Raw genomic sequence first — 24,763 nt, forward strand, 5'->3', positions numbered from 1 at the left:
TCGAGGTATTGTTGACGTGTTTATCTAACGTTATCAATGTTTCAAGTCAGGAATTCAATGGTGTGTAGACAAAAAAAGTGAAGTACTCCAAAAAACGTTTATTACTCAAATTCTCAGTCATTTGTACCTTCAGTCACGTTCTGAATGTTACAGTCGCACGTCTACTTTTTTCATTTTGACTTGATTTCGGTGTTACTCGCGATCATAATACCTGGTTCTCGGCGTCATATGGATGTGGAAACAGCAACAAGAGCAGTGTTTATGCTTCAGGAGGGAGAATCTCAGAGATCGCGTGTCTCTGTGTCGCGACGAGCTATTCATAACGCGTGGGAACGATTTCAAGAGACAGGTAGTGTCACGAGGAGATCTGGATCAGGAAGAGCGCGAGCTACAACCGTCCAGGAAGACCGGTATATCAGATTTACTGCACGTCGAGAGCGTACGATTTCCGCTCGCGTCTTACAAAATCGACTGCGGCAAGCGACTGGCGCACGAATTGGTGATCAAACCATTCGAAATCGGATCCATGAAGACGGATAACGTTCCAGATCTCATAGTATTCGTCTAAAATTTACAAGAGCGCAACGTGCAGCACGTTTGAGGTTTGCTCGCGAGCATGCGGAGTGGACAATGGACAACTGGAGAAATTTACTCTTTACGGACGAAAATAAAGTGAAGTTTTTCAGCGATGATCGTCGAGTGCGTGTGTGGAGAAGAGAAGGAAAACGTTTTTTAGAACCATTTGCATACGTGAAAGGGATCGTTTTGGAGGTCCAAATGTTATGGTGTGGGCTGGAATAAGCTTCCTCGGTAAAACTGAGCTGGTAATTCTGGAAGAAGGCTCCATAACTGCCTCCCGGTATGTCGATCGAATAATTCGGCTCCATGTCATCCCATTTTCACAAAGAGTGGGTGAAAACTTCGTCTTTATGCAAGACAATGCTCGTCCACATACAGCGCGAACAACCCAGAGAGCTCTCTCTGAAGCCAATATTACGGTTTTACCGTGGCCGGCCATGAGTCCCGATCTTAACCCCATTGAACATTTATGGGACTAATTGAAAAGAATCCTCAATCGAACTTCAGTAATGTGACTAATCGACAAGAGCTCATAAACGCCCTAAAATTGTGTTGGGAGCGAATATCCGAGGAAAACGTCACCCACTTGATTGAAATTGTCTCAGATGGATTCAGAGAGTGCATACGGAACAGAGGACCTACTCGCTATTAAGCACCATCAAACTCATTGATTTCGTCAATATTAAAAATCAAAATCAAACTTTACTTAAATCAATAATTTCTGTCAACCTTCCTAAAAACTGTAAATTTTGACTAAATTCCATAAAATTGGCAAAATATACTCTTGTTAATGTTTACACACTTTCAAAAACCTTAATTTATTCATTTCTAATCATAAAAACTGAAAAAAGAAAAAGAATCTGTAAAATTCATTTAAAAAACATGGTGGGCTCTATTTTGTTTTGAGTACTTAGTTCACTAATGGTGCTTTTAAGTACCTCAAGCACCGGTCACCGTTCTTGTCGAACCCGTCGCTTGCGACGAAGGGCTCGTCGAGTAAATTAACCCTCAGACACAGCCCACTGAGTTTCTCGCCGGATCTTCTCAGTGGGTCGCGTTTCCGATCCGGTGGTAGATTCTGCTAAGCACGGCTCTTGCTAGGGTTCGTGTTAGCAGCGTCGTCAGTTTGAGCCCCGCGAGCTCACCTACTAGTTAAGGTTACGCTGAAATAGCCTCTCAAGGCTATCAGTTTAGGTAGGAAAAAAAAAAAGACAGTAACCAACTAACCCAATGAGGAGAAAGTAGTACAGATTATTGAGAAATAACGAAATTCACTCACTGGAAACAAAAAGATCTGAAAATTCATTGGTTCAATCCGAAAAAAAAAACAGCGGTTGTGTTATGTAACAAAACCTTTATTAAAATTGGTACATAATAAAAATAGGTAAGCAGTAAAATAATTGAAATAACCATACATTTCATAATTGAAAAACAAGAATAGACGAAAAAACGTTAAAAATATTGTATTATATTGTGGCAGGAGTTTGGATAGTGTACACATCACACTAATTAAAGTAGTTTTCTGATTTTAGAAGTTTCCATACTTTTGAAATGAAGGTTGCGCGAAATACCACCAGTCATAACTTTTAGCGATAATGATCAAGAAGTCAATTTACATTTCATTTATAATATACGTCAGATATAATATATGTAGTAATAATATGTAATGTTGACATCTATCTTACATAATACGATTATTTTATTTCAATTATTTTAATACATGAAAAAACTTTGTGATTTAAAATTATGCATAAGTTCCAAATTAAGGTGTACCTAGCTAGTCTATGCTATATTCTAAAAGAATAGTAAAATTAATCAATTTAAGTTGGAAATTTACTTAAAATTTGATACTATACAGGTTAAAATAATACAGTTTTGTAAAGTGAGCTGATATGTTTTTGATTGATTTAAACACTCAATGGAAAATTAAAAAGTTATAAATTAATATTATGAATCTTGTTGATGTGTTTTATAAAGCATGAATTATTAAAAGTAGTTCGGAACTTAAAATACTACAAAATACTTTTAAAATATTTTTTGTCCGGATTTAAACTGTAGAAATGTTATTTAAAACATTATAATACTTTAATTTGGGCTGAATTATGATATGATAATATTCAGTAAGGAATGTCTCGGCGGACTGTTTTACATTGTTATTGTTTTAAGTAAAATAAATAAGTTCACAGGAACATTAGCCGTTTAAAATTTGTAGTACATAAATAAAGTATTATCCTTACGAGTTTCATTTCATAATAATGTATAAAGATATTTTTAAGTAAATTATATTTGAATCTTTAGAAATACTGAAGTACATAGTTTGCTAAAAATTTGTAATATGTAGAATCGATTGAAACAATTTCAACAAACGTTATTTCAAATGATTTACATGTTTATGAATACGGGTTTCTGCAAAATAACTTAACTGTATTTTGGTATTAAGTAAGATGTATGAAATTGTTTTACGCATTCAGTTTTAAAGTTTTACATTAATTAATTAAGCACTAAGACATTCGTACGTCCCACAGGATTCTAAGGAACTCAACAACTTAATACAATGAACATTTTCATTATTGATTTTGTAAGCTTCTAAACACTGAATTGCATTATATTTTATGCATATTAATTGAATCTACATTTAAAATTGTGATGCGAATATATTATTATTACCTTCAGTTACATACCTTTTAGAAATGTCATCTTAACGTATTGTTACATATGTAGGCTAATTAACAAAACACGTCTCGAATTCCAAAACCGATTGTTTTACAATAAAATTTAGTTGAACACGCACACAAATAAACCAATTATTGAATAACTCTTGTTGATAGGCCTTTTTTAAAACAGAAACGCCAAAAGACGATACGAAGAAGGTAAGAATAAGCAATGAACTAAAAATGACAAGAGTTCATTTCTGGTCATTAAAATTATATTATATAAATTTATACTAAAAAAATATATTAAATAGGTGACAACCATGATTCATGAATCCGTTTTGAATTCCAGCTTATCATAAAATCGCATCGATATTTAGAGATAAAAAACACCGAGCCATTATTAATAATTATTTACATCTCTAAACAACATATGTATATACCATTAATATAATTTAACAAGGATAAATCACGCTGAGTAATTCACTAAATTATTATGTATCACGTTTACTGTATTTTAGTAATGTTATAATATAACGCAATACGATATATTCCCACACATATAATATAGTACACAGATTGCCTAAAAATAGAATTTTGGTACTTAAACCTGAAAAGTTAAAGAAATTGTTTATCTTATCTTTAATAATTTTTTTTGTACTATAACATTTAGTTATTTATTGTCGAAAAACTTGTATTTTTATATGTGTGTTATTAAGTCGCGTATGAAAATGAGCGGTAATCAAACAAACACACTGTCCTTAGGACGCATTCAATTTTTACCATAAAATTTACGATTTTGTGCAAAACTTCAATTTTAAAAGTTACTTTTAGTATTAGCTGTACCTAAATACATACTAATTTAATTTCAGTACAGAATAAATTTATTCCAGTTAAATTTTTCACGAACTCCGTATACGTTTACATAATGTAATTAATTGACTACTAGTGTAAAGCTCTTCGGAGCTAGTTCAAATAATTAAAAATACAAACAAATGGAAGCGGCGTCAGCTGTTTTACATAAAATCAATATATTATTATGACTCGGTATGAAATAGGCAAAGCAAACGATACGATGTTAATAAATCGAAACGATATATCGTAAAGTTATAAGGACGGATATAATTCTTGTGATTTAATTTGCTTTTAGAATTACATTTAAAATAATGGGTACACGACATTCCAGTCTTTAATGAATACTGAAAAATAACATGTGGGATTTATTTTGTTTCACAAAAACGAACTTTTATTTCTCGTAGACTTTATCAATACAATAATAAATAAATAAATCATTTATCTTATGAAAATAATAAAAGTGTTGTCCCTAAAAGCGTTTGTTACTGGGAAATGTTTGTGAATCTTTTTTTTATTAGGTTTTCTAGATAAGTTGCATTTTTTTCTTTTCTCTTGTGATTAGCGTATATATAATTTTAAATAATAATTTATATTTATTATTTCTATAAATTTAACTAAAGGGCCATTTGGTCATGTTTCTTAATAACATATTTTTTATTATTTTCTGTGAACTTTAACATCTATGAATTATCGACGGTTTTGTATTCTTCGCTGTAACTCAAAATATACATTAATAATTCAATCGTGTTTTGCTTTAATTAATTTATCACATTATTTATTTAAACAAACATCAGTCAATATTTTGATGTTTCCAAAATCTTAAATAATGTATTTCTATTCATTTATTGGTAATGTGTCTATGTTTTATATTGTATATTTGTCTAATTGATTAAGTACTTAGCGTCAACAACAATTGAGAGTTGCGACTCCTGCATACTTTAAAATACTAGCAATCATTCCCGTGGACGGAACGAGAATTATTATATTCATATAGGTACTATTTTAGTGGATATATTCAATGGAAATTATAATAGAATACTGTATCAAAAACACCGCAATAAAATGGATAAATAATAAGACTAAAATATAATACATTATTATGGGTTCTGTGCAGTATAATCTTGTAAATACCAACAATGCTATGTTTTAATAGAACAGGTACGGTTATTTCGGTATTAATTCGATTTCGCATTAGGCGTATTCTGGTAACAATTAAAAAGCCAATATATGTTTAATTGAAATCGCTTTTGCGGTCGAATCCCGCATGTTTGAATTTTTATTGTATTATTACCGTATTATTACAGTGTTGTTCGTGACCAAGTTAAAGTAATAAAAACGTTCAAAATAATATGGTGACAGTAAAAACCACAGATTAAACAGTTAAAGTATTTTTTTTATTATTGTTACTATTCAAGAAAACCGAATAATATACTAGCAATATACAGATTATAAATATATAAGTAAAATTCACTTTAATTTATGCTTAGTATTTTCATTTTTTTTTTGTTCCAATACTCATTTGATTTGTTTATAATTAACTAAGACGCTTTCCTACACTAAAAAAGGTTTTTTTTTTATTTCTGTAAATATAACAACATACCTGCCATAATTTTATATTTTACAGAATTTCTGTAAATTAAACGGTTGTCTGGAAGAGATCGCTTTTGGCGATAAGACCGCCTATTGTACAAATGTATGTGCTTTTTTACTGTTTTACTTTTTGAATGTAAATTGTGTTGGTGTGCAATAAAGTGTATTCTCTCTCTCTCTCTCTCTAAACCATTGCAATTACCCTATTCGTTTTAGTAGATGAAAACTTATTTTCATTTTGTAATATTTCCCAGTAACAAGAACGGTGAATAACTACTGGCACACTAATCCGGTGCGGTTAAATAGAACATTTCGATTTTTTTCACGTTAAAGTATACTCGTATATTACAGCTAACACGACCTTTGATAAAATATGAATTCTAATTGTGTTCAAAGTGTTTAGTGCCTTTTTCAAGCACCTCAGCACTTCATGGTCACGCAAAGTCCGCTAAATGTTATGTTAATTACATATAGTTTTCTTTTTTTTTTTAAGCCGCAACACACAATTATAAAACTATTATTGTACTATATATATAAAAAAAATTACTAACTTTTATATCAACTAATCAATCAACAAGTAATTTAAAATACTTTATACATTCGTTCTAGGGATGACTACTGTGTGAACTAAATACACGAATAAGACAAACATGTATAAGCATTCTTTTAATATGTTCATTTTTGAGAAAGTATTGTCGCGTAATATTCCGGTAGACAAGCCAGCGAACACGCTTCATATCCATCAACGATACGAATAAGGGTTTTAGTCCTGTGAAATATCGTGCTCAATCGTAAGAGCCAGTGCTACCCACCCGATTATTCTTTCGTAGTTCGTTCTTGGCTGGATTCCGACGAACGAATGGAAAAGCATTGTTTGTTTACTGATTACGCTATTCTGCATACCACACAGGGCTCCGTCAAATAGGACAACGGTCCGCAGATTCGAGCTAACCAAAATACCGCTTAAAGTTTAACGTTTATTAAAATGTGGAAATCGCGTAGACTCCGCGACGAGGAGACATAAGAACCGAATCTAAATTGCACTGAAACAACGACCTTGTATTTTATCAACTCTTACTAACATCGATAAGAGAAATATGTTAATTAATTTTATATTTTAGCAGACACAGTTTTGGATGGATAATAATTATTATATAGAGAGGTGAAAGCCTATTTGATTTAAGCGACATTTGCAACTTTAAATAGAGCTATTTAAAGTTTAAAATTTGGAAAAAGTTTCATTATGAAAAATCTTTTTCAGTTATTTGAATGGAGTAAGCTTAATTGAATTTCAATTGAAAAAATCAAACTGTTGATGCTGATACCTAATAAACGGACTTTTAATTACAAAGATAAATTTCGCATATTAAGCAAAATGTAGCGTATTAAGCGAAATGTCACGTAATAAACGAAATGTCACGTATTAAGCGAAATGTCGCGTATTAAGCGAAATATCGCGTATTAAGCGAAATGTCGCGTATTAAGCGAAATGTCGCGTATTAAGCGAAATGTCGCGTATTAAGCGAAATATCGCGTATTAAGCGAAATATCGCGTATTAAGCGAAATGTCGCGTATTAAACGAAATGTCGCGTATTAAGCGAAATGTCGCGTATTAAGCGAAATGTCGCGTATTAAACGAAATGTCGCGTATTAAGCGAAATGTCGCGTATTAAGTGAAATGTCGCGTATTAAGCGAAATGTCGCGTATTAAACGAAATGTCGCGTATTAAGCGAAATGTCGCGTATTAAACGAAATGTCGCGTATTAAATGAAATGTCGCGTATTAAGCGAAATATCGCGTATTAAGTGAAATATCGCGTATTAAGCGAAATGTCGCGTATCAAGCGAAGTGTCGCGTACTAAGCTAAACGTCGCGTTTAAACGAAATGTCGCGAGAAATCTTACTTAACCCAAATACCCCTTGATCTGATGTGCATAACACCGCACTGCTGCACCGTTTCGGCTACTTATTTTATTATAAATGAATTTAATTACTTTAGACGTGTTCACACAGTAAAATTGGTCCGTTTTATTGTTAGCGAAAACCTTACTAAACTCATTATTATTACACTAAAATAATAAATAATCGAATTAATTTAAACTAACCAAAATCTCGTTTCAACATAATATGTAAATACTACTGTAAATATTTAATAATAACAATACTATGAGCGATTAAGGCTATCATCTATTTAATAATCTAGATTTATTTCAATTTAATAAAGATGTTTGTACGTTGTCAATGTTCCAATACAAAAGGTTGCTTTGTTGTAGTTTAAAATTAAAAACTTCCACAGGATCATTGCAAACTCTCATAAAGGCGAACTAATTTATTTTAAATTTAATGCGTGCATAATCGAATTTTCTATTGTTATATTATTAAGTTACAAATATGTTAAATCGGATAACTTTTTTCCATTAACACTGTATACACTATTGTTTACGTATGTAATTGGGCCGCTCTAAGCCTCATGGATTCATGTAAAATCGTTGTTATAATGAGATTTATGGTAATTAATTTAAATTTAAAACAACTGGCTGTAAGGGAACTGTTTCCGCAGTCAAAATTTTGCACCCTAGACAGAAAAAAATATTTTATACTGATCTATAGTTTTTGAGGTTATAATTCTTGTGGCGTGTTTTGGAAAACAGCCGAGTCTATTTTTTCAGCGTGTAACACATAATTTATTACGGTTATAAAAATTGTGTATCCAGATGTGAGAATGTATTTATGTATGTATAATTTATGAGTAGGTAAACGTTAATATTTTTTGTTGATATCTGTTGAGTTAGAAAATAATTTATATTATACGCCAAAGATGTGTGTGTGTAGTAACTTTTACGTGCGCACATAAGTGCAGACGTATTTTTGTTTGAATAATCCTGGGATATTTATACCCACCGTTTTAAAAAAATATCTCTTAGAAACCATTATAAGTTGAAAATTATTCTAAAGTGAAATCATTCGTTTGTATGCCGATAATATTTCGAAGTCGAAGGCGGTATCTGAAACGAAGGCGGCGCGCGTCTCTCACCCCGAGGTCGACGACCTCGCCCGTCAGCTGATTCTATTACGTTACATTGCGCGCTTCGCAAAAAGTATTACAGTTAAAATATAATATTACGATTAGCATTCTTCAACATTACCAGGACTACTGGCGGTGCTCAATATGGCTCTCATGCACGACGTTAAGGCCATTTATGTGTTACCTAACAAAGGCTACGTCAATAAAATAAGACACTGCAGAAGGCTATTCGTTTATGATACATAATGTTTAGTCGCTCTTTAAATCGAGCCGAGAGACGAGAGGGAAGCGCACTATCCTCAATTGATTCGCGTAATCGCACACAATAGCGTCTTTCAGAGGCAATATTTGTCTTACGAAAATACACCCGTCGCTTTGACCTGTAAAAAAAAAAACAATGAGTTACGTAGCTATAAAGTGCGTGCTTTATGTGAAGTTGCAGGATTGAGGTTAGGCTTTGTAAAAAAACTTCGTTGTTATCGCCGTAATTGAGACGGGCTGGTGCTGATCGCTTACTGGACTCTATGAGGAACTTGAGATATGAAGTCAAAATATCAACTAGCCTTCACATTTGAAGGCACAACTGCCTATGATAAGCAAGATGGCGGCATCGTCCATACCGGACTCACGAGATATTTTATCGCAAGTAATTATACTGTATATGTATTTTACGTGCTTTACGCTTCATTTTAAGAATCTTTTTAATCGTATACTTTGTATTTTTGATTTATATTGATTTAATATTCATGTTAGATACATTTTTTTTAAATGCCTGTATAACGACATATTCCTGTGACAAACAAACTTGCCTATAAGTTTATCGACAATCCTTGAAGTGTCTTATTAGTGTCAAGGTAATAATTACAATTACATTCAGATTGCGACGTCTGTGAGTACGTCAGTGGCGTAGCGAGTGAAACTCGCTGCTGGTACATAATCCTTTTAAGACTATTTTACTATTTTAGACTAGTAAATTAATTATAATAAAATTATCCAGCATTTTTTGGTTTAGCGGACCGTTTGGCGCTCTCCTTGATCCCCCCGCTACGCCACTGCAGTACGTCAGTGCGTCTCGACTAGTGTCATCCATCTCGTAAATCAAACCCATCACCCATCACCAATCATCTTATCAACATATCACCTCATCACATCGTAATCATCGCCTCAACCACATCACACAGCAAGCAAGCACAATCATGACCCCTGCCTCGTTAGGCAGGCAGTCCAAGCCCGGGCAGAGGGAAGTGCCCCGAGGCCCGAACCGTGCCCCCTAAAAGTGACACGAAGACCCAACGACTAGTGTGGAGCCGTGAGAAGCAATCCTTACCGAGTAAAACTCGTCTTATGACGTCACCGCTGCTCAGGTCGTAGACGGTGATGCCGCTTCTGTCGCCCATCACGAGCAGGGTGTGAGTTAAGGGCAGCATACGACTCATATAATTGAGCCCCTTTAAAAAAAACACATACTATAATTAGTCATTCATGTATAGCGTGCAACACTGGCACTACAAGTCGCACTCGGGCGTCTTCGGCCCCCATCGGAATTCCCGAAAACGCAAGTGTCAGATGTCACTAGATGTCAGTCGACAAGATTCGCGGGCCAATTTAAAGTTTAACATAAAACATTATGTTCGTAATATAATATAACTAGCCGTACTTGCCCGTTTCGTTGGGCATTTATAATTAACATTATTATTTATTGTCATTATTATAAGGGAGTCCAACACTCATATAAATATTAGCCTATCCATTAAGTATATTTTTTTTTACTGCTTAGATGGGCGGACGATCTCCCAGCCCACCTGGTATTGAGTGGTTACTGGAGCCCATAGACATCTATGACGTAAATGCGCCACCCACCTTGAAATATGTATAAGTTTTAAGGTCTCAGTATAGTTACAACGGCTGCCCCGCCCTTCAAACCGAAACGCATTACTGCTTCACAGCAGAAATAGGCAGGGTGATGGTACCTACCTGCGCGCACTCAGAAGAGGTCCTACCACCAGTAATACTACTCAAGTAGCTACTCAAGTCAATAATAGCATCAAAGTACTACGCAATATTATATAAGGTCAAAGATTGTCTGACTCGGTGGTATAGTACTTAGCGCCCCTGATTGCTGGATTGAGGATTATGGGTTCGATTCCCAGCTCCTGACTAGCTTACGGCCTCCTGGTTATGGAGCTCATGGACATCAATAATAAGTAAATGCCGCCGTCCACCCCTATACATCTCAGTTCTTTAGTACAACAGCTGCCCTACCCTTCGAACCGGAACCCATTACAGCTTCGCGGCACAAATATGCTGGTTGGTGGGTACTTTACTGAAACGACCTACCACAATAAAAAGCAACGTTCCTGCTTTGTTCTCGTGAAAGAAAGTGAGATTAACTTTATGTCCACACGCAGAGCGGGGAATTTTTTTATTGCTTAGTTGGGTGGACGAGCTCACAGCCAACCTGGTTTTAAGTGGTTACTGGAGCCTATATACATTTCCAACGTAAATGCGCCACCCACCTTGAGATATAAGTTCTAAGGTCTCAAGTATAGTTACAACGACTGCCCCACCCTTTAAACCGAAACGCATTACTGCTTCAGAAATATGGCAGAAATAGGCGGGGTAGTGGTACCTACCCGCGCGGACTCAAATGAAGTCCTACCACCAGTGAAGTACGGATCATTAAACGCACCACGTGTATGGAGTTGAGCATATGCCCTTGAAAGCGATCCCATATGCAGAGTCGTTCATCAGCGCCCGCCGACACAACGTACGAGGCGGTGTACGCCAGTGACGTCACTGCGCCGTCGTGAGCCTGCATACTGTACAGGCACGCGCCTGAAACACAAAATATAGTTTTAGTCATTCCACTACTTCGACAAAGCGGCGCGACACGAAAACCCTCTCTTATCGTGGCCGCCGCTAATTACATATAACTTAGGCGATAGGGCAACGCAAAGCCGCCATCACCCGATACATGTCGGATTCCCCAGATCCCCTCTCGATGATTTTAGGCTCTTCAAGCACCGGTTACTATCCTAAGAGTTTGACGAGCGAACTAACTTATAGATAAAACCCACTGAGTTTCTCACCGGATCTTCTCCGTGGGTCGCGATTCCGAACTAGTGGTAGATTCTGCGAACTCATATCTCAAGGTGGGTGGCGGCATTTACGTTGTAGATGTCTATGGGCTCCGGCAACCACTTAACACAAGGTGGACTGTGAACTCATCCAAGCATCTAGGCAATAAAAAATTTAAAAAATAATGCATGACACGAGATCGGTGTGCTTAGTGCGAGTTTTATTTATTTATTTCTTAATTTCGTTCTCGATAGCGTAAAAGTTAACATAAATTTGTGTGGAGTTGGAACAGCGCCTCTAGCGTCAAACGTAGACTAACGTTCCAACTCCATAGAAATTTGAGTTAACTTTTACGCTATCGAAAACGTTAAAAAACTCTCACTAAGCTCACTGTTTTACAACACACTCGATCCTTTCACCTCGCGTCTCATCACTACAACAACGATATATATATGCGGGTTTGTTACCAGTATGCAGGTCCCACACGCAGAGGAGGCCGTCCTGCGATCCGCTCCCAGCTATCGTTGGAGTCGCGTGATCGATGAAGCAACTGGTTATAGGTCCGCAGTGTCCGTGCAGTGTAAAGAGAGGCGTTAATTCCGCGCTAGAGAACACCTGAAACATAGCTTATCTTAGTTTGCCCGATGCGGGAATCGAACCAACGATCCTCTGCGCAACAGTCAGGGCCGTTAACTACTGCGCCGTCGAGTCAGTCAATATTACGTTTAATCATTCAGTTAAATTAAAAAGAGGGGACGTATCATCTCGATATCATGCAACCAATTTTTTCTTAGATTGGTGGACGAGCTTACAGCCCACCTGGTGTTAAGTAGTTACTGGAGCCCATGGACAACAACAACGTAAATGTCGCCTCTCACCTTGAGATATAAGTTCTAAGGTGTCAGTATAGTTAAAACGGCTGCCCCGCCCTTCAAACCGAAACGCATTAAGGCCCGTCCACACAGCGATATTTGACCTCGAGGTTTTTATTATCGCGTATTAAATTCCGCGATCGGAATTACACCTAGTACGCACTGCGAATAAAATTTAGTAATATTTTTGTTAGTTTAATTCAGTTTTCGGCTGAGACGCACGTGTAAAATGGACAACCGAACTAATTTTATTCGAATTTTATTCCACAGTGCGAACATAGCCATACTTACTTTATACGGTACAAAATATTCGCGCGGAAATAAATCGCACCGCTTCGCGTTCAATTTGCATAAGTCACAGATTTTTTTCCCGCGCGATTTTTTTTGCTCCGGATACTCCTATAATATTAAATGTGTTACAGAATTACGAGAAAAAAAACGCGCGGTGAAATATCGCTGTGCGGACAAGGCCTTAATCACAGATTTTTTTCTCGTACGTTTTTTTTAACCGTCAGTGCGGCTACTCCTATAGGATTAAATGTGTTACGGAATTACGCAGTGCGGACAAGGCCTTACGCTTATTATTTATTATTATTATTGTTTTACCTTGACCACGTGATCCTGACCTCCGGTTAAGATGCGACCGCCTTCCGAGTGCATCTCAGTAACAGGCTGCTGATGAGGCCTGCACTGCGCTATTCGAACGCACACCACCTCTATGAATTAATAATAAAATAATTTAACTCGATTATAAAAATAAAAGACAGGAAACATCACTGTTTAAGTTATACTAGATATAATCAAAACAACCCCTCTGCTCATATCTGTTCATAAAATACTTTTTTATATATAAAATATTTATACTATTTTTAATTCAAATTTATTAAAATTTATTTTCTATTTTTTAGTTGGATTTTCTATAAAAACGTATTTTGTTAGTTTTTTTAAACTATTATTTATGTTTAATTTTTTAGCTGAATTTAATGTTTTCATATTTAATTTTTTTCATTTTTCTTTTTTTAAATATTGAATTGTCATCGGTCCTTAATAAGTATACCAAATTTCAAGTTAATCCGCCTTTTTGAAGGGGGTCAAAATCATGTTCAAAGATTCCATTACATACTAACATACATACGTCTGAAGCTAATAAAAACGTATTAAAATACGACAGTTTGTTCCATGGTTCGTGATTACGTACGTACGAACAGATCTACAAATCGAATGGTAGTTTACGGAACAAAGAGCGACAAAATCAACTCTTTTTTATCCTACCTACGCCGAAAGTTCGGTTTTCCTCCAGCTGTACAGGGAAGAAAGTCTAACTTTTCCTCCCGCCGTACAGGGAAGAAAGTGTAACTTTTCCTCCCTGGGTACAAGTGCGCATGCGCGTTAGTGTCTACATCTACTCTCATGCACTTAGAATTTTCCGCCATTGTTGTGCTAGGGTAATTTGCAATATTGTTTAGTGTAAAAGTGAAATAAACAAAAGGCAATAAATTTTAATAGTGAAGTATTAAACAAAGATGAGTTTATTAGACAGTTCTTATTCAATTAGTAGTAGTTTATTTAAAAATTAAACCCCACCGGGGCTTCGCCCCTGGACCCCGGCTCGGTACTCCACAAACTTTAGGTCTAGTAGGAGAAAAAATAGTATGTGCAACGCGGGAAAAAAGTAGGACATTTCATCCTGGGAAGGAATGTCCTACTTTTCTCCCTTGGTAAACAATGTACTATTATCCCGGGAAAATGAAGCGTCTTTCATTCTTTTTGAATTACAAATTCAAATTTCGAGACAGTTTATATTTTCGTTAATAACGGCAGGGTAAGTTCACCGCGTATAATAAATACATTATTGACTAAAGTTCGATCGAATGCAATTCGTACCTTCTCCGTCATTAGGATCGCTTTTGTAGGTGAAATTAGTTCTGTATCGGGAGCTTTCGTCGTTCACGCCGAAGCTCGTCTGTAACGAGCCGGTCGAACCGTTCCGCTTGTGCGCTGTGAGATAATTAATAAGACATTGACGTTAATTAAAAAAAAAATACTCTGTGCTTTTTTACGTTCACATCCCAAGCAGCCCACAAATACAGATTTACGACTTAATTCAAGCAAACGTATTTGTTATTCTTGGCAAATAAATAAAAATAAATGAGCTATTCGTCAAAATAATATGAATCACAAAAGTAAATGTTGCTTCATTCTGCACCAATTTTGTATAAATTATATGATCATTTTGTAAGTGGCACAGTTTAATAATATTTCAAAAAAAAAAAAAGCCATATTGAATAATAAAACTTAGTAATTTAAAACTATTTGAACCAACTAAAATTTAAATACACACAGCTACAGACTACAAACTGTATATTGTCAAATCTCATCTACACTATCTGGAAGTGAACTATATTTATTGGTTATATTGATGCAATGAAGATATAATCTCAACGTTTGCAGCAAGATTTATATTACGACATCCTTAACTAAGCTAGTAATATTTAGAAAAAATAACAACATTATATGTTACGTTAACAGGAAAGACTCAAACGATAAGGTCGAAAATAAATTATTAATTCCAAAAGGACAGAAGGCTCGCGCATATTGCAGTCCGATAGTCCATATGAAATGCACGAAAATGGAGTACGTGGGATTTTTGTTATGCAATAACCCCCCATTCCAACTATGTGCGCGAGCCTTTAGTTTTCCGAGTCGTTCCTGTTAGGTGGTTATATTCGTCTTCTCGCATTAAAACTGTATAATCTCAAAACTTACTAATTTTACAGGAGAGTATTTTAAAGGTTTAACATGTGATATTTTTAATATTAATCATCTTTGCAACATTTTTCTTTTTTTTTTACCACTATCAATATTTATCTTTTAAGTAAGATAAAATGATATATTAATTTTAATAATAGTAGTCAAAACATAGGTAAAGTAAAAAAAAAAAAAACTAAAACTATACTACGCTCTTTTGACAGTATTTATGAGAAAAATACCGGTTATACCAAATGATTCCGCATATTAACTCAATTTCGAATATTTTTATTATACACTTTCAATGCGAAAAGACGATATATCAGCGAAGACGATATTAATATATTCATCAACATTCTTTGATAATTCATTCACCGTCCAGGCGGTTCGATTAGTGAGTAGCCGGATGCAGTGAGAAGTGCTCCAACTTTAAACTGTTTTAAAAGAATGGTGAAGGAACACTACTTATATGCTTAGTGCTGTTTGTTTGCATCATTATCATTTATAATTTCCATACTGTTGATTTATTATGTGTATGTAAGTATATTAGTATGTATTGTATGTAAGTATGTATATTGGTATATAAATCAGTTAACTATATATTTCATATTATATGTAAATGGTATATATATGTATTTAGTACACCGCAATATAGCTGCTATATTTTTATATTTTCCAGAATTTCTGTAAATTAAACGGTTGTCTGGAAGAGATCGCTTTAAGCGATACGACCGCCTATTGTACAAATCTATCTGCTTTTTGACTGTTTTTTGAATGTAAATTGTGTTTTGGTGTGCAATAAAGTGTATTCTCTCTCTCTCAGCTCGGGTGCTTACTTCGTCTGTGCGCGGTGCTGAAGCCCCAGTCGACATGGGCGCCCGACGCACTGTTGTAGGCGTCGAGGCGCATCAGAGTGAGGTGCCCGGAGAGCGAGGCCGCACACACCCGCGCCGCGCCCGCCAGCGCCCGCACGTGCGTCACGCCCTCGCCGCCCCCGCACACGCACTACATCACTACCCACACTCACTTAAACCGATCATATACAGCTCGCCCTAGATAACTTAACTCATAATTTTTCATTAGGTAACATATTGAAATAATAAAAAAAAAATGTGACTCCCACTGTGAATCTGTTTGTCAGATTAACGCCCATCGTTTATAGAAAAACAAAAAATATATGTTTTTTTTTATCCTACTTATTCTAGTAACCTCGAGGGGTTATTCTAGATTCGGCTTTGGAACGAATTCCCCTCCACGGCGTTTTCAGAGCGCTATGACATGTCATTCTTCAAACCAGGCTTGTGGAGAGTACTTAATGGTAGGCGGCGCCTTGGCTCTGCCCCTGGCATTGCTGACGTCCATGAGCGACCGTGACCACTTACCATCAGGTGGGCCGTATGCTCGTCTGCCTACAAAGGCAATGAAAAGAAAATCACTGTGCTAGTAGAAGAACTCACGGAGCTCAAACCGGAAGTGTTGCTAACACTGGCCCTAGCAAGAGCAGTGCTTCGCAGAATCTACCATTGGATCGGAAACGCGACCCACTGAGAAGATCCGGCGAGAAACTCAGTGGGCTGTGTCTGTGGGTTAATTTACTCGTTGAGCCCTTCGTCGCAAGCGACGGGTTCGGCGAGGACGGTGACCGGTGCTTGAGGTACCTAAAAGCACCGTTAATGGATCGGGAGGATCCGTAATGACGTGTTTTGGGCGACGTCGACTGTTTACCATTCGGTCCACAGGATCGGGTAATTACTGGCGGCCACGACAAGAGGGTTTTCATGTCGTGCCGCCTTCTCAGTGTTTTTATTTTGAAAGAAACTTAGTTTAGATATGTATTGAAGTAATGCTGATTTTTGCTTTTTCACAAAGTGACAGTCTCGACGTTGTGGTTTTGATATCGAATGGATACAGGAAAAACATAACTTCAATGAGGACTAGTATTTGCCGAATTTTATCTTTTCAGTTATGAAACTTTATAGTACAAAAATATTGTGTATATATATGAAAAAAAAAATTACCATAAGTCGTCCCGTGCTCGCTTCCCAGAACTCAAGTCTGCCATCCGCACAGCCTAATATGATGAGATCATTGCTAAAGTCCATACACCAGACAGGAGATTCTAGAATCGGTTTCCCTTGCCAATCCAAGGTACTGGTAGCAGCTGAACCGCTTGCTTGCTTAGTTCTCGGTCGCTCCTCATTATACGTTTTATTCTTACTTCTATTTCTTAGATTATTGCTAGCTTCCATATTCTCTAATATATCTTTACTTAAGTCATCTTCTTGAATACTGTTAGTACTTTTGTTAGTTTTGGCTATGTTTAAATTGTTTATGTCAATGTTTTCTTTGCATTCGTTACAATTATAAACGTCGTCATTTTCGTTTGTGTAGTATATAGATCTAAAATAAAATTATTTCGAAATTAACTTGAACATCTGTTCCGATTTGATTTTATTATCTATTGTTATATATATATTGTTTTTTCTTCTACCTGTAACTTTTCGCGAATTCATACTTAGTGGTGTCCGCTACGGAAAGATTCGGCACACGCTCGCTCGATGCGGGACGAAATCGCAATCCACTTAAATACGAACTCAAACCTTTTCGCAATTGAGGAACTGGCTATTGAAAAAAAAAACAATTTGAAAAATTTTAAATATATTCTTAACGTCACTTTTTTTTTTTAAATAGATTCTTAATTTTGCTGAAGAACCTCACCTTGTTATTTTTCGATGTTGGAACTACTTCGTAGGCATCTGAAACATGTTATTATTAGGTGGTAGAAGTGAGTCTATCTTAAATTTGGAACCGATAGTGGAATAGAAAACATATCGAAATCTTAATTGTGTTGTATAACGGATTCAAGGCAGAATGCAAGTTTGCCTCGTGACAGAAAAACGCGTGATATCCAATGCCGTTTCATAACCTGTCATCAACGCTGTTTGTGAACCTGTGTTGAGTACGTATTCTTCTAATCATAAACGTTTGCAAGAAGTTTACATTTATACGGTAAATACGTGAACAACGAGCTTCAGGAATATTAATAAAAATATGTTTGGAAACAGTTTTTTCACAATTTCCTAATGTACAATTTTTTTATAACAAAAAAGTAAACATCGAATGAATCTAAGCCCTGAGGCATCAGTGATTATGGTCGGATTTCGATCATTACACAACTATTCAAAGGTTATTAGTTACAGTAAATATTTTTATACCTACCTTCATTATCACGTAGGTCACCGTGATAACTGCACCTTTTTGATTTAGCTTTACTGTGTAATAGATTCTGTAGGTTGAAGAAACTGAAAAAAACCATAAGTATTACATGTTTTCCACTAATATTATAAATGCATATTTTTTTAATTTTACAAACATGTAAATAACTATTCTGTACGTTTGTCCTGAATTTTGAAACAAAGCAGGCGGTTTTCGTATTTTTTTTGTTTCTGTGTATGCTTAAGTTGCTCCCTAGGTAAATTAGATATACATTAGAACCTTACAAGTGGCTTGAAATCGGTTTATAGGTTTTTTCAGGTTAGCGTCTGGCGAAACTGCACAAGTAGTGCCTTCTAGTATGAGGGGCGGCTCGGCTATTAAAATACCATTCGAGACTTCTAACACTAGGGGGCCCTTGATATCGTCCACCCGTGTAATGCTAACAAAAAGTAGGATAATGCTTTTTTTAATTCGCATCTTATGTTTATTATTATTGCCTTTGTAGGTAGACAAGCATACGGCACACCCCATATGAAGTGGTTACCGTCCGTCACTCATGGACGTCAGCAATGCCAGGGGCACAGCCAAGTCGTTGAAGCCAAGAAGGACATGTCTTAGCGCTTTGGATACACCGTTTGTAGCTCATTCCAAAGGATGGTACGTGGAAGACTTTGGAAACCCACTGTCGATGAACCCAGCGGTTCCATATAGTATGTATAGCGTCCATATTGTAGATACTATCCTATCGCATACTAATATTAGTATGTAAATGAAACTGAAAACAATAAAGCTTTTGATCTTGTTCACGAATAAGACACATTTAGAATTTAGAATTATTAATTGAAGTGTATTTTTTTATAAAGTCTAATACATTAAATGAATCTTAAGGTGTTAGTGATTATGGTCGAATATCGATCAGCGCACGAATCAATTGAGCATTATTGTATGTGACTTACGCTTCTCTATCAATGTTTGTGATGATTTCTCCGTTCTGCGAGTCCCATACTTTTATATTGCCTTGGAGGCAAGAACTAACTATCTTCTCACCATCGGTCACCAGGCACTCCACTTCCTGGCTATGGCCGGCTACGACCAAAGGCACTGCTTCCATTACCAACTGAAAAGAATGAAATTTTTATAAATTCGTCCCATGTTCACGCTTCGTCTAGAGCTGTAGAGAGCTTTAGGTTTTAGGTTTGATTTTTATTACACGATGTTATGCGTTCACCGTGGAAGTCAATCGTGAACATTTGTTAAGTACGTATTTCATTAGAAAAATTGGTACCCACCTGTGGGATTCGAACACTGTTGCATCGCTACATATCGAATGCACCGGACGTCTTATCCTTTAGGCCACGACGAATTTAAAACGTCGATACGTTCCCGAATAACATTCACATATTAACGTACCTGAATGGCCGGTTGCTTGGCTATGATCCTCCGGTATTCCTCGTTATCGTTCCAAGAAGCCCTCCATTCCGCATAATGCCGTGAACAAATACACCTGTGTCCAAACGTGAAATCCCCTTCAAAATCTATTTATCTATATATGTTTATTTAAATATGCTTTTATGGTAGGCGGCGGCTTGGTTCTGCCCCTGGCATTGCTGAAGTCCATGGGCGACGGTCACCACTCACCATCAGGTGAGCCGTATGATCGTCTGCCTACAAAGGCAATAAAAAACAGGAAAAAAGAATCTATGTTTGTTGATATTCTATGCGTTCTCAAGCCGTACGCCTAATTGCGGACTTTTTGGCGGGAACGCGAGGAGTGAAGTTGTGTGATTTGTTTTATTTTGTCTATTTAGTGTTTCTTCAGGTTTAAATGTGTAATAATGGTGGTTTATTAACTGTTTAATATCTGTGAAAGTGCACAAATGTGAGAAAATGAAACAAAGCCGCTGAACGTAACTTCTCGGGATCCTCCAAAAAGTCCCCTGAATCTTAGTAAATGACCACCATTTTACTGAGATTATATTTCATCCCATATCATCTCATTTCATTTCATTTAATTTCATCCCAGTTGATTAATATCTCAAATTAATCACGTTCGTCTCATTTTACTCCATAATATAATTTTTCATACAAAATATGAATATAAATTAAAATAAGACATGACTTAAACGTCTTAGTTGCCAGGTCATAAAATCCCTTAAAAAAAACGCCTAATTGCGATGAGCATTGGTACAGTATCAGTCTTAGTATCATCAAAATATGGCAGATGGCGAAAATATAATATAATTCTCATTTACAATAAATATGAGTATGAATTTTTGCTTCATGTAATTTAAAAACTTGCTCTTGCGATAAATTATAATATGAAATTCACAACGAAATTATGGAAAATGATTACGAATAAGAATACCTAAATAGATGGATAACTCTTAATTAATCTTTATTTATTTATTCTTATTTTATTTAATTCATTTACTTCAGATTTTGCATTCATGTTACATTCATTATCAATAACTATAACTTCGGAATAAAACAAAAATAAAAATAATAAAACAAAATATAAAAATGGATGTCAAAACTACCTTAACCTAAAGGCTAGCTTAGATCCAGAGTGCTCAACATGTACACGTGTCCAGTGTTGCATTATTGGGCAGTCCAGTGTGTGCTTAGTTCAAGTTTTTTAACGTTCTCGATAGCGTAAAAGTTAACTCATATTTCCATGGAATGGGATCGTTTGCGTACGTTTGCCGTTAGGGGCGCTGTTCCAACTGCATACAAAATTGGCTAACTTTTACGCTATAGAGAACATTAAGAAACTGGCACTAAGCACACAGATCCGTCCGCGAGGCAAATAGACGTAGGTAGCTGTTGCGACTGACCCCCACGCGGCGAGTCAGGGGAACAATACCTTTGATTAATTTATATCGAAAACAATACCTGTACAAAACCACCATCATGTAGGCGATGACGGCGACGCTTATGGAGCACAGTATGGCGAGCAGAAGAATTTCCATTGGTGTTGTAGGGTATATAGGCAGTTCGGACCCCTTGCCCCATTGGAGCGGGGAGCCTTTCCCGTCGACAACGTCGAAATCTAAAATAAAGTATTTTATGTTTTTGTTTACGTCATCTATACGGTGTTTCGGAGACGTCGTGGACTTAAAGGATACGACGCTGTATTTTTTTTTTTAAATAAAAAGTACCACGTGGTATTTAGATGACGTCATGGAACTCGCTGCAGAAAATTCTTTTATTATAAATACTAACGTGGATACTAGTGATAGTGATTACAATATTAATGACTTATTTTGGATTTTTTACTTTTAAGTGTATTTTTAAAATTCATTAAACTTAATCTTTTGAAAATATGATTTGTTACTGTGAATACACCTTTACCCTGCAGTCGCACTGATAACTCACTACATTCTTAACGCGAACGAACTATAATAGTCTTATGCCGGCCACTCACATGCGCGCAAATATTCGTACATTGTACGAATGTTCGCGCGCATGTGAAGGGCCGTCAAACATTCATTCGCAAACTTAGCAGCTGTGCAAATGGGTTCGGTACTCAATTTGCGAACCCGTTTGCGCTTCCTCCTACACTTGTTTACGAATTTCTCTTATTTTTTAATTCGCCAATAGAACATTGAACAGAAAGAGAGTTTGAATTCTTTTCCAGGCGACATTAACGGGACGACCGTTTTTATGGGATTTCTTTTGAGGGTTCCACATGGTCGATTGTTCAATGAACTCCATCACCTTGGTGTTGTTCCAATCCATGATGAAGATACGCTACACAGTAGATGTTACGAACTATGAAAATGGCGATACGTCCGTTACCTTCGCAATCGTGGGCGCAACTGGTCACACGAATGTGTGGGAGACTACACAAATGATTGAGGTTCGCGCGCTTTGATGTCCATTAAAAAACCGACACAGCTTGGAAAACCGTGAATGCAGCGAAAACTTTGCATAATCATTTGCAAATGTGGTCCTACACTTGCGGGTTTGCGTATTCGTGCGCATGTGAGTGACCGGTATTAGGAAGCAATGCGATAGTGTCGATGTTCGAATCCCGCAGGCCGGTACCAATTTTTTTAATTATATATGCATTTAACGCAATAAAAACGAATAATTTCCGAGATGAAGAAATAACTTTGGGTAATAAAAATGAAATGATTTGGCTAAATGTCACGGTAACCTTGCTAACTTTGAACCTAGGCTCAGGGGATTTATCAAATGTGTGAAGGATATCATATTTAACGATGGCTAGTTATCAATATTTGTAATTTCAATTGTGTTTTCAATAGCCAAAGCTATGCACATTAATATGGTTTTGCTGAGTGCAAATACTATTTAGATTGCAATCCAGATTAGATCTAGGTACTACTTGTACGATTTAGCTACTATGTACTGTAATGATAGTAATTTGTTTTGTGCATCAACAAATAAAAAAAAACGCCTAAAATTTATATCTGCCTACGGGATTGAAAAATTGGCAAGGTCGCATCACTCGATACAAATGCATCGGGTGTCTTTCCCTTTCAGCCTACTACGACTTAGGACAGTCTCGCCTGCTCGTACGCAAAGAACTATCTGCCTTGTGATATCCTAATAATGTTTATTGTTGTCTCCAGCGAGTGCCCCCGAAAATCGCGGATATGTCAACCCTATTGGTATAACAGCTCGTAACTTTTACGATGTACTGTACGAAATTAGTGTCTCAATTCGTTCATTTTAGACTAAGAGCAGGTGCACTGAAGATACATTTAGAAAAGTAATATCGTAAACTTTTCTAAATGTATCTTCAGTGTCTTCTTTTTAAACATTCCTGTCTTGTGTCTGTTCGTGTGTGTTTCAGACCAAAACCACTGGTATCGAATTTAATTATGCTTAAGTACTACTACTATACATGGTTGCTTTATTTTTAATAGTTTGTAATTTAGACTTAAGAAAGTTACATAATTATTTATTTCACAGCATTAATGAGCAATTTACGGTAAATACGTTTTATAAGACATGTTTTTTTTTCACAATTAAGACCTTTTTTACGCTGAGGAATCCATTTACCGGTGCCCGGTCGATGTATGGATATATAAAATAGAACGAATTCTAATTTGCACGTAATAAAAAACGCGGACACGTATGCACACTTTGAGCAATAACTATAATTACTAATGGTCCCCCGGTAGTCGAAATTCGATTATAATGAATTGAAATTATAAATTTGTAAACTACATATAATGGTTTTATTGTCAAATATTATTATAATTCTTTAATCACAGATCTCGCCAAGACTACGCTTTAGACAAACAAAGTTAAAGACAAACAATATTTAATCTATTCTCAATTTGACAACAGATTATAAGCAATAAGAAAAGTTTGACAATAAACAAATAGTATGCATGCGTGTGTTTGTCAAATAGATGGAAATTTCATACTCCTCCCTCCGCGCAATTTTCGTAAAAAGGGGTACAAAGTTTTTGCTTCACGTATTAATATATAGATTACCGGGTAGTATGTCAATGGGATCAAGCGCTGCAGCTAATGCTTGCCATCTCAGCGGTGGTGGATCCTTCTCGTCCGGATTCCGAACTCCCACAGCAAGTTCGGGACTTACGCGATGACTCAGTAGCGTTGGTGGTAGCATTACAACGTAACGACCCGCTGTCGATTCATTGTAGTTGGATAGTATAGTTGACCAATGGTAGTCAGAAAGCCTGAAAAAATAAATTTCGTTTGAAAAAAAACAGAAGCGCTTCTATATCGCTCAGGATGCACAGAAATTTGCCTGCTGGGCATTTTAGAGCACCGATCTAAAAATCAATTGCCTGACGACAAAAAAAAATTAAGAAAAAGAAAACCGGCTTCGAGAAAATAAAAAGAAACTATCATCAATATGGTCGAAGCATGCATTATTAAGGTTACGCAAAAACTACTGGTTTGATTTTGATAACATTTAAATGGGCACGCATGAGAAGCAACTGCTTACAAAAAATATAAATAGAGTTTTGAAGTCGGTTAAAAACGTTGAAGCTATGTATGTATGTATTATTTAATTCAATATACTCACATAATATATAAATGTTATCGATTTATATCAGTGTTCTATTTAAATAGAACTGTCTATATAAGTGATCAATCTTGCTGTATATAAATCTTGTTCAGCGATGACATTTTAATGTACTT

General features: G+C 36.0%; 1 protein-coding gene across 1 annotated transcript in view; it reads right to left on the reverse strand.

Annotated features, from left to right (window-relative positions):
• Positions 1-1,913: 1,913 nt before the first annotated feature.
• Positions 1,914-24,763, reverse strand: part of LOC101740160 (sterol regulatory element-binding protein cleavage-activating protein) — a 35,002-nt gene continuing 12,152 nt past the window's right edge. The window contains exons 8-22 of the mRNA XM_012696353.4: positions 24,086-24,294; positions 21,509-21,665; positions 20,027-20,120; positions 19,573-19,733; positions 18,620-18,702; positions 18,119-18,156; positions 17,892-18,022; positions 17,419-17,800; positions 16,237-16,405; positions 14,537-14,650; positions 13,259-13,368; positions 12,248-12,395; positions 11,392-11,537; positions 10,030-10,150; positions 1,914-9,082 (exon numbers count right to left, since the gene is read on the reverse strand). Coding sequence (XP_012551807.1) covers positions 8,952-9,082; positions 10,030-10,150; positions 11,392-11,537; positions 12,248-12,395; positions 13,259-13,368; positions 14,537-14,650; positions 16,237-16,405; positions 17,419-17,800; positions 17,892-18,022; positions 18,119-18,156; positions 18,620-18,702; positions 19,573-19,733; positions 20,027-20,120; positions 21,509-21,665; positions 24,086-24,294 — 2,194 coding nt within the window. The 3' untranslated portion in view covers positions 1,914-8,951. The remainder of the gene's footprint in view (positions 9,083-10,029; positions 10,151-11,391; positions 11,538-12,247; positions 12,396-13,258; positions 13,369-14,536; positions 14,651-16,236; positions 16,406-17,418; positions 17,801-17,891; positions 18,023-18,118; positions 18,157-18,619; positions 18,703-19,572; positions 19,734-20,026; positions 20,121-21,508; positions 21,666-24,085; positions 24,295-24,763) is intronic.

Source organism: Bombyx mori, chromosome 1 (genome assembly GCF_030269925.1).
Source record: "Bombyx mori chromosome 1, ASM3026992v2".
In the NCBI taxonomy this organism is placed as follows: domain Eukaryota; kingdom Metazoa; phylum Arthropoda; class Insecta; order Lepidoptera; family Bombycidae; genus Bombyx; species Bombyx mori.